The 11267-nt window shown below is 42.1% G+C and overlaps 1 protein-coding gene across 2 annotated transcripts; it reads right to left on the bottom strand.

The window, feature by feature from the left end:
- Positions 1-20: 20 nt before the first annotated feature.
- Positions 21-10729, bottom strand: LOC143526639 (uncharacterized). Of its 2 annotated transcripts, none has more exons than XM_077021151.1 (16): positions 10304-10729; positions 9734-9845; positions 9343-9556; positions 8855-8997; positions 5205-5361; positions 5049-5104; positions 4722-4891; positions 4517-4624; positions 4161-4286; positions 3932-4039; positions 3673-3834; positions 2881-3460; positions 2534-2597; positions 1420-1595; positions 1250-1338; positions 21-338 (listed from the first exon to the last, which is right to left on the bottom strand). In XM_077021151.1, exons 1-16 carry the CDS (start codon positions 10487-10489, stop codon positions 252-254), a joined length of 2538 nt encoding a protein of 845 aa, XP_076877266.1. In that variant the 5' UTR covers positions 10490-10729; the 3' UTR covers positions 21-251. The 2 variants fall into 2 exon arrangements, with proteins under 2 accessions (XP_076877266.1, XP_076877265.1); XM_077021150.1 differs by having other exon boundaries at positions 21-1170; positions 10304-10728.
- Positions 10730-11267: the final 538 nt, after the last annotated feature.

The following is an 11267-nucleotide window of genomic DNA, read 5'->3' as shown; positions in this document are numbered from 1 at the left end:
GCGATTAAATTCAGGAGTGATGAGATTCACCAGAGATTTAATGTAAAAGACATTCAGAATTAACACGGGTTGACAGTGCATATACGCCATAAACATCATAATCAACAACACCAATTAAGAGCAAGCAGTAAATGTAATTAGAACATGTACAAGACTTAACCAAATAACCTTTTATAACACACAGTATAGTAAATGTAAATGAACAGTTAGGTTAAATGGAACGAATTAGAATATTTAAGAAGACGACGCTACTATCTCTCTCTCACCAGCTGAATGGAGGAGCAATATCCAGACACATACACCCTACAAGTCATCAGATACCCAGCTGGTGTAATAACCTGGAGACAGAGGAGACAGAAGCCACTAACTTCGACAAGGAAACTCCTCACAATGAACAAAGGGTTTCATCCCAAATCCAGCACTCTGACACTGTACACTAAAGGGAAGTGGAGAAATAGCAAGCATCAGAATCACTATCCAGAATGTATCAACCAAGATCCAGGAGTATGCCAGGAAGATGACTCGTTATTTCCAGACAACAGAAACCCGAGGTGTATGTGTTAAAAAAAAAATAAATAATAAAAAATTAATAAAAAAGAACATTTTAAATGTTATATACATTTTAATAACATCTGTGGTTGTAAATTTCACAATCAACCCAACCCATAAAACCAGATGAAAATTAATACTTTACTGTGAAAAATCTTGTGCGTTTAACAAATGCACTGTTCACCATGTATTCATTATTAAGAACACCTACCCTGCACCCACAGTCACATTACCAGGAACAATCTTACATGTGACATTAGTTACAGTTGTGCAATTACAGACCACCTCTGTTGCCATGCAGTTTGTCAGCTTTCTTCTACCTGGGAAATGGCTCATACAAACTGCATACAGAAATAGACATGCCTCAGTCTCTACCTGGACGTCTACAAGATTTCTCCTATAAACAAATACTTAAAGGAAAGGTGATGGCCACCCCATCTTAAAAGGCTTTATTCAGATATATTACAAATAAATTAAAATCATCTTAAAATCTTAACACAGTACACATTCTACACCTACAAATGTGGACTGATATTATACAGAGTCCTTCACATTCAGCAGGGATATCACTGTGAATGATTCTCCAGGCAAGAACTTCCGCAGTAGATATACAAGCAACATCTAGAATCACAGAAAACGCACAGGTTACACAAGCGCGCAAGGCTGCAGCTGGTTAACGGTGTAAAAATTAAACACTCACATAAATCAGCTTCTTATTTTCCTCGGGATCCTGGAACATTTGAAACATGTTCTCCAAATCTGCTTTGTTGAGGACTAGATACCCTGCAACTATCACAATGTGTGATTATTTACTATAACCTTAAAATCACAGACTGTCTAGATTGCAGCATGAAATAAGGTAAAACATACATTTGGAAATAATAAGATGTATAGCTTTGTCTTTTGTCTTGTTCCTGTCTTCACTTCTTCGAGAGGGTTCTGGAGACACAACCTCCTCTGGCCATAAGATCTTACATAGGCCGTCAATGTGCCTGGCTATTTGAGCTTCTGAAGGGATCATCATTGTGATAAACGCATTCACTTTCCTGAAGAGAAAAACACAGATTTGTTGGAAAAGCAGAGTGGGACATGGAGTCAGAGGAGCTCACATACCACATAAACACTACACATACATACAAATCCACCACTGAAAGGTGGCCACCCAGAAGATGTTTGGGCCTATCCAGTCTGGCCCATTTCTGTCCTGCACAGAAGGTGCCGCTAATCTGCAAAAACTGCAAGAAAAAACCTCTCCTCCATCTTCTTCCATTTTGTAGCACATTTATATTATTAATTAACTGCATATTCTGCATTCTCTGTATAATGTGCACTCAACCAGTATTTAGAGTTTGTGTTTAATAATTCTGCAGTTACTGCACACTTCAACGCACCTCTACTCTGCAGGAGATTTGGACACGCCCACTTTTAGCATGTGTCTATGCCTCAGGTGCCCGTTTCCTGTGGTTTCTCTCAGGAGACAGCGTAACTGGCTAGCCAAATTTAGCAATAATTTTCCCCAGCAGTGTGACCCTTAAGTATGCTTGGGACAATATGCTCCCCCTTTTATGGTCTGGCACTGAAGTTGTGCTTCCTTCCCATTAATTTTGTGGTTTCCTGTGAGATATTTAGCCTCCACATTTTTTGCATGTTTAAGAGCAACTCTAAGTTCACGACATTTTATATCTACTGACCACAGGCAGATATCTGGTAACACCAGTGGCTCAGTGCCTCCTTCACATACGCAGCAGCACTTTCACACAATGTCGGATTAGACTGTGTTCCAGTCCCCCCCCCCCCCCCCCCAAAAAAAAAAAAAAAACACAGTTGAATTTAAAACATGTACATAAATAAAAGCTGAGAGGTTCTTTGCGCCTCAGCGTCATGGTTTTGTCTTCAAAAGCAGAAGTGTAAGAGTAACCTACACCGCAGGACGTAAAGACTGAACTGCATGTCAATAGAAATCAGGGAGTATATTAAAACTTACATTTTTATCATAGGCGTAAATGGCAGCAGGATAGCCTTGATGATTTTAAAGATGTGTGAATTGCCTGTGGAAAGAAAATATGAAAATTCATTTAATCTGAAGAGCTTATTATTCTAAGGGTTTTTTTTTTATTGTAACATAACTTGATGAAGAAAACACCTATACTAATATTCTATTTTATTTAAAAAATCAGTGCACACTGATGATGTGTAAAGAGTGCAAGATATGAAACCAATGTCCCAACTTCAGAACACCAGCAAGCACCAAAATGGGATGAGCATTTTTAACAGCTGCAGTTTCTTGCCATCAGTGTTGAATCAAAAAGCGACCAGGCACTCAAAACCTACCAGAAATTTCCTTCAGCAAGTCAAATATCACTTTATTGACCTCGGGTTTGTCAGAAATGCACGGGATTTTGCCCTGCTCTTGGGGCAGGCTGGGGGTCTCATCTTTGGCCCGAGGTGCTTTTTCTTTGTTCTTGGGTTTGTCACTTTGCAATGACATTTTGCGAGTTTGGTTTCCCTTCTTGTTTACGTTGACACGGGCACTGTGATCTGAAACAGCCTCCGCTGTGCCCTGTCCCAAGCTTTCAGTGCCATCATCACACAAAGCAGCCAAATGTACTTTTGGAAGGAGTGAGTTCACCCTGTCAGCAAAGCCTGCCAAATCCAGAGACTCACGTCCAGCACAGTCCACGTCTGTCCGTTCCGAGCGAGAACCTTTACCATCTGTGACTCGTGTTACACTTGTACAGGTGGAGTTCCCATCAAATGGAGACCCAGAGTCCATGAGCCCATGTTCTTTGCCATGACCATCTACTGTGTCTGCGTTCGCAGTTTGAGTGACATCACACGGAGGTGTGACCTTGGCCAGACCATCCTTCTCCGGGATTTTACATGGCTTCTCTTCTCCTTTGATGTTATTAAGCTGAGAAATGAATTTGACAGTTTCAATTTATTTATTTAACAAACATACATCACAACAACAAAAAATAACACTAATCATAGTCAACACACTAGCAGCAACATGAGTATTGGTGACAATCCCCTCCCATCATTGAGGTAATGATATAATCCTCAGTGCAGCAAATCAGACATTCGGAAGCCTGACGCACCACGCCCCTTGACCCATGCTGTTACCTCATCATCTTCCTCTTGGTCAAATGTGAGGAAGGACGCGAGACTGCCCAGGAAAAGCCACATGCCTCCGTCACGCCGTTCCTCACTCAGCAGTTTGTGAACTGGGCAGAGGAACCTGAAGACCTGCTCGGTGTCTCCGAGCTCCGTGTCCACCACCAGCGCCTAAGCACGCGATGTACATCAAAACACACAAAAGACGTGAGAAATATCTGCATTCTCGCCATTTTGTTTTCGTTTCCCCATCAAATGGAAAGCTTACTTGCAAAAACTGCTCCAAATCCGTCCTGGCCTTCCCTTTAGAGTCCTCGTTAAACTCCGAGTGTGGATTCTCCACTATTGTCGCAATGGAGGGTAGAAGAGACGTTTCCTGGGAAAAGATTGAAACATGATATATGAGATGGTTAAACGAAAGTCCTGAATATGGAAGGGCATCATAAAAATGCAAAAGCGTCATCACAGTGGAGGATAAACACCCTCATGCTGCTCACCTTAAAGTGAGAATAAAATTCCACTATGTCTGCCCGGGTCTTTTTCACGTCCCAGTGGAGATTCTCTGGGCTGCCGCTTTCGTTCAGGTGAATGGTGAAGATCATCTCCCCACTTTCCTCCTGAACCTGGGAGAGCCATCATGGTTCATTCATGTGAACTGAGCCTTTACATGCCAGAGGGCCTCAGCCAGGGGCCCGAGGGGCCCCGACGCCACCTCTGGTGAGCAGGCACCCAGTGGTGTTACCACAGGAACCAACAAGATAACCATCCAATAAACCAACAGGAACTGGTCATGTTTCTTTTCCTCATGTTACTGGAGAAAATGACATGGCAGAAACGAAAAACTGCGACTTACATTAGTGACTCTCACAGTCCATTTCCCTGCCCTCCACATCTCATAGGACAGCTTGAACTCCATCATCTCCTCCGGGGTGGTGTTCACGTCACCCTCCAAATCACTCCCCTGACAGCACAACCAGAGGTGCACGCTCACATACAAATAGCTTTGAAATCAAATGCATAGTTTTTTTTTTAGAACCAGTGTTATGTGATCCACTTACACTGACACTGAAGGAGTTCTCGCTGGCAACATCACTGCCCAACGCAGCACACTTGAACAACGATGGATCCATCTGGGGCTCCCCACTCTCTTTCTTCATTTTACGCTTTTTGGCTTTCTTTGATTTCAGATTACCAAAAAAATTGGAAAGCCTTTCTTTGAGTTTCCTAGCTGTGCAGAAACAACAAACGCAGAATAAAAATTAGTGTAAGACGTGAAGTTAAGAACAGACGTAAAAACAGATTGTCCCAGGATGTCCTCTGCCTACTGACGGCTGTCTGTGTGGTTGCGATTATGATCGTGAACTCTTTGTTTGGTCCCACTGCACCTTTCTTTCTTGATTTGCTTTCATCAGACGACTCCTCCACAGGCTGGTCTTCCACCCTGAAGAGCACAAACCAGCTGTTGCAACAGACGCAACACTGTAAACAACCCAGAGCGCCCCCACCGCACAGCAGGCCGACCTGCAGATGCGACCACTCACCTGTCCGCGTCCTCCCGCTCCACGGACGGAGGACGGCCTTCCGCAGCGGAGCCCTTCACCTCCTTCTCCGAGCGCTCGGACGGCGATTCGCCCAGGTGAGAAACCAGCAGAGAGTTCAGGTTGTTTGGGTCCGACAGCAGCGTCACTAGTGCTAGCACTACAGAGAGAAAACAAGGGGAAATAAAAGACGTGCCAAGAATTCAAGGGGTGACATGGAACAACTTTAGGTTTAGGTTTGAACACTGTGTTGACTGTATACTAGGGGTGACCTGCAATAGTCGCTGATTCGATTATAGTCGACTATACCCCTAGTCGACTATGAACGTCATAATCGAATGTACCATTCTAACTGCATGGGGGTGCCCAAGGATGCTGCTAAGCATTAGTTGTTACATGAAATGTCTTTGTTTTCGTTATATATAGCCTTTTGTCAAATAAAATCAAATAATTTTTGTTTATAGATATTTTTAAACGATGTGTGCGCATTAACAATAGGCATCTTCCTTACTACACATTAATAATTCACACCCTGCAGTTGCACAATCCAAATGAGCGGAGCTGAACACGCTACAGGATAGTCAGCATCTGCCACGATTATAATGGCTACTAAAAAAACTTCAAAACTGTGGGAGTATTTTGAAAAAGATAAAGATGAATCAAACAAAGTAAAGTGCAAGTTATGTCATCAACGTCTTTCATTTCACAGGACAACAACCAACATGGCATACCATTTAAAACGCGTAAGATGAAAAATAAAAGCCGTTTGTCGTTTCGGTCGTGTCGTGTCATCTCGTCTCGTCTCGGCAAGTAGGCCTATAAACATTTTTTGTTGTTGTTTGCTTTTTAAACCCCATTACTTGAACCTTTACTTATAATTTTTTTGCTGTTGTGTGGCAATTTTTAAAAATATTTTCAGGCAGGCATATTTTATTTAAAATATTTTTTGACATTTTGCAGTGCCTGTCTGACAGTCCGATATGCACACTGCACACTGACGGTTAATGTTCTCTAACGTTTCATTAAAAAATAAATAAGTGGTTAAATAAAAGCTGAATAAAGCCAACCTACCATGTTAATTCATTTATCTGAGTGTTTTAGGTTTTTACTTTGAAGTGGAAAAAAGTCCTTAATGAGAACGGGATCCTGTTTAAGGTGCTCTAGATAAAAAACCATGATTCGACTATTAGTCGACTAAAGGGAAAATCTGACGAATCAGATTCGACTATGAAAATCCTTAGTTGAAGACACCTCTACTGTATACCACCCTTTCTTTTGTGTTATTATACAAACCTTCCTCAACTTCAATTTATGACAATTATTACTCTCATACAGATGCAGTTTGCACACACTTGCAATTATCTTGTAATTGTATTTGCAGTATTTCCTTTCTTGTGCTTTAAAATTGCTCCGCACCAGGCACTTTCTAACACAGCATGTGTTAGAAAAACTTTGTTGTTGCATTTCAAAGTGCCTGGTGCTGAGCAATTTTAAAGCACAAGAAAGGAAACAAGAAGCTCTGAGTCAGAGTGTCAGAGTCGTACACATGATGTGCTGCGTAATGAAGAAAGGGGAACTTCTAACGGCTTCCTTTGAACTGCCACACACTTTACATTATGTAGCTGATGGACTTATGGGACACGTTAACCCTCTGAGCTCGAACACATAACCTGTGATTTAAAAATCATGAAAAAATGTGAAAACAGAATATATAATACTATATAGCAATAATTATATATTAATTACAACCGAAAAAATAACTCTGTACCCCATCAGAGGTCAAGACTGTAATGTTTAGGTCTTTGCTGTAAACCCCTTTTGCAATCAAAGATCAACTGAAGTTCGTGCCCCTGTAATCACAAGACGAGGACATTCAGACACCGTTTCTGTTTCTGTTCCACGTTAACGTTACTGCTAGTTTCATCTTCACTAAGTCGAGCATCATACCGTTTCAGGTCGGATGACATCTCTGCCATCCCTGCATGATTCAGATCAACTCCCCGCCGAAAGATCTACGCTGCCCATAAATTTGAGCCACTTAGGCTGAATCTATGGAGTTAAGATGCTTCTATACACCAACGCATTCACTCTGTCTGTGATGATCCCCTGTGAAGCCCGATGGGCCTTCCACTGTACAAAAACACATACACACATTCACACTGTACACACTCCTGCCACGTTTAACGGGTGACCACGGACATCATGTTGTTTCACACTCTCTGCTCCTTCTGGCCACAGGTTAATCTTTATCTCAAGTGTTCACACTTTTCCCAAGAGTTGCAAAGGGATCTTAATATACTTTAAGCAAATTATAACCTTGCCTTTCCGCTCTTGATGCCTGTCAGTAGTTTTTAATATGTGGTAAACTTTCTGAGGTCATGGATCTTTTTACTGTAGTGTTTGGTGCATATCTTCTTCTGTACTTGAAGGTTTTCTTGATCTGTCCAAGATATTTTCTTCATGAGCGAAGAAAGATTTTCTCCAACTTAAACTTTGTGTCGCCTCAAGGACTCAACATGAAAAGACGCTAAGGTGACTAAAGTTCAACACACAACAGGGAAACTCAGCTGGGGTCAACTGTGTAATGTGTCTGTTTTCTCTCTCAAGTGTCTCTAACATGTTCTATACCACATATATAATCAGGTGTATGCTCAGTCCATGCAAATGATTACAGTAATGTTTTATACTGACACGCATATATTTGAGAGCTAAGAGACTCAGATTCTTCATTCAGAGAATGTGTTAAATCAAGCCAAGATCACTGAACCTCCTCGTCTGTCAAAGGACAGATTCTCTGGGTAGCAGGTTTGGGAAGAGGCGCCTACAGTATGAATAAATGGCAAACAAAAAAAAATGCAGCAGATATCAGTGGAGGAGAGAGATATTACAAGAGGCAAGTCGTAGTTTAAACCGCTTGGCCAATGATGAGTAACAGGAAACTACGGGTGAGTCTCACAGAGCAGCTGAAGATCTCCTGCTCTCCAAAAATGCAGCTGGAGGATCAGGTCTTTGGAGGATCAGGATCATTTTCACAAGGTCCATCAAAGGAAACTCACTGAGCGTGAGGACCTGGTTAATGAGGACAGGAGGACACAGAACATGTCTCTAATGTGGCCTGTAAGCCATCGGCGACAACACCAAAGTGGCAGAGACACGGTTGAAGGGGGAGGACCCATAGTAGTCAGCTTAGTGCTACCTAGACACCATCAACCTCTGCTGGGTCCCCTGGGAAGGGGACGTAAACCTCAGACTTGTAAGACCTAGATATCCACCAAAAACCATCACTGGTGGGCAGACCCGTTTGACGGCAGGGGTTCCCAAACTCATTCCTTGCTTTGCACTGAACATTCTTACTGACACAGAGACTGTGCTCCCTGCTTCTATGCATGACCCCCCCCCCCCCCCCCCCCCACACACACACACACACACACACACACACACACACACACACACACACACACACACACACACACACACACACAGGCATGTAGCACAAAACAAGTGCTGAGGCTAAAACACACTGAAAATCGTGTGGGAGATACTATCACATAGATAAATGTGAATGACTCACTCTGTAAGGACAGGCATGCCAAAAGGAATTCTTTTGAACCCTGAATTGCTGTGAGCCAACCAGCCCAGAAAACAGGACTAACCTCTTGTAGCCAGAATCTCCTGTAGGGCACAGCTGAAGAGTTCCTGCTCACAGAGGTGTTGAGGGAGCAGGTTGTGCACCAGTGCTCTAGAGAGGTCCCTGAGGACAGTCATTTCATCAGCTCTACAGCTGTATGCTGCAGACCTGTGAAAGGGAAAGACACAGATGAAAAAGTGCACCCTGCACATATCAATTTTACAAACAATAATGCTCTCTATGTGAATTAGAAATGGACAAGGTAATTAAACAACCTGAAGTCTCTGCCTGCAAGAATAAATTACATTTAATCATAGTGACTACATCAACGTGTTAAAGTTGGGTCACTTTCAAAACAATGGCACTTGACAGCGAATCACATGAGTTCAAGGATTCACTGAAAACAAGAAATGCTGTGATGGAAACATTGAAAGGGACACGTGAGCCAGTCTGAGTTCTATGGGGTTTCACCCATTGCACGACAGAGGACAAAGCCAGCAGACACACGCTCACCCGTCCGACTGTTTCACATTGCGTAGGTGCTGAGTGAAGATACGAATGCAGTCCATGCTAATGACAGACACATCAAGGTTCATAGAATTCCCCACGATCCTGTCCGTAATGAAGTCAAACTCTCTTAGCAGAGCTGAATGTAAGGGCTGGTCCTCTCTGGGCTCTGGGACGGTGTACCAGGGCAGGACCAGGTGTGTGTAGGCACACGTGAACACTACAAAACACCAAGGTGATTTCCAGGCACATTAGTTGGCTAAATAACTGCAAACATATTAGAAATTAACGATTAATGGGCATCATTGCTTACTTTCATGTATAAAATGTAATGACACAGATAAAAAAAAAACATTATTACAAACGACCCAAATTTACTAACAAAGTTATTACTCACTGTTTTGAAGTGATTTATGGACAATTGGGCATTGCAACCTATGTGATGGTACTTGTGCCGCTTTACAAGAATCAGGCTCATCTCTGCTGAGAATGTGAGCGGTTTTATTTGTCTGTTAGAATAGAGCAATGAAACTGTTAGTGTTTAGCTTTCAGAACCATCATATGACATGTGTTTACTACAGAAAGGGCATAGGTCAATCATGTGAAAGTATTGTAATGACTACACACAATACGAGTTTAGTTTGTGCATTTCTCAACCAATTCCACTTTTATTGCACCTGTCTAAGAACATCCAGGGTTAAAATATATGTAAAGGGTATATAACAAGCTCATAATGCAACATAGAATTTCTTACTAAATAAAATCTTTATACAATCCAGTAATCAGAAAACCCCGACGAACCACGGAAAAATATTTTGCAGTTGTTTGAACATCGGGATATAAAAAATACCTGCTATTTCATTAATGCTTAAATGTGTGTTAATTTAAATAAAGCGTTACTTTATGGTATATTAAACGTTTGTTTGGAAGTCAACGGCGCATATGCCGGTGTGAGTAAGAGACGTACCTGGACCGGCGGAGAGAGCTCGGTGTCGGTCTGGGTGCCCGTGTCACGGTCGGTTCTGTTGCTCTGGGCAAAAAAGGCGAGAAAACACAGCAAAGAAACGCTGGCCTGGACCAAACACTCCACCAGATCTGATGAAACCCAGATGTGATATATGAGAACAACGAGGCAGCACCACATCGCCTTCATTGTGAATGTTTCTTCTTTCTCGTTAAAGTGTAAAACAGTTCAGTCTTCCGCATAACTTTAGATGATCAGCTGTAGATGTTAAGAGTGTGTTGCGTGTGCCCACTAGAGTCAGAACCACATCCGGAAGACCTGACACCTCGTTTGACTGAACCAGGAGAACCTTCCCTAGTTTCACTGTGGTTGGTTCTTCTAGTCAGTTTAGATGTGCAACTATATATAGAGGACTGTGTGCATGAGGGAAACTTGTTACACACATTGGCGTAGAAACCGGGAGGGGGGGCGTGTCGCAGCCAATATTACAAACAGGTAGATTTGTCTCACCCAAAAATTAAACCACAGAAAAAGCGGAAACTATTTAAAAAACTTTTATTATAAAAGTGCGTTTTGGCAGTGTTTGTTGTTAGCAACTTGTCAGTTGCTCTCTGGGTCTTTCGCTTACTTAAGGCTTGTGTTGAGATGCCTGTTCAGAAATATCCCGCACTCATAGCGTCACTGACCCGAGCTCTCTGAAACGTAAAGTTATATTACTCTCTGGCCACGTCCCAAACTGCAGACTGCTACTACACTGAATGTGTAAAAAATAAAATATAATAAATAAAACAAATAAACAAACGAATAAATAAAAAGACAAAATAGTTTGAAGTGCTTTCAGTAGTGCAGTATGTAATGTTCCAGAGTGTGCTGTTTGGCTCACAGCCTTACTGTCCAACATTAATGTTAGTCTTGTCTAGTCAGGAAACCTTAACATACATTTTCTGTCATTTCATTTCAGCATGCC

The sequence above is a fragment of the Brachyhypopomus gauderio genome, chromosome 11 (genome assembly GCF_052324685.1).
Source record: "Brachyhypopomus gauderio isolate BG-103 chromosome 11, BGAUD_0.2, whole genome shotgun sequence".
Taxonomy (NCBI): Eukaryota; Metazoa; Chordata; class Actinopteri; order Gymnotiformes; family Hypopomidae; genus Brachyhypopomus; species Brachyhypopomus gauderio.
Note: the sequence above shows the minus strand (reverse complement) of the source record. Positions and strands in the feature narration are given on the sequence as shown.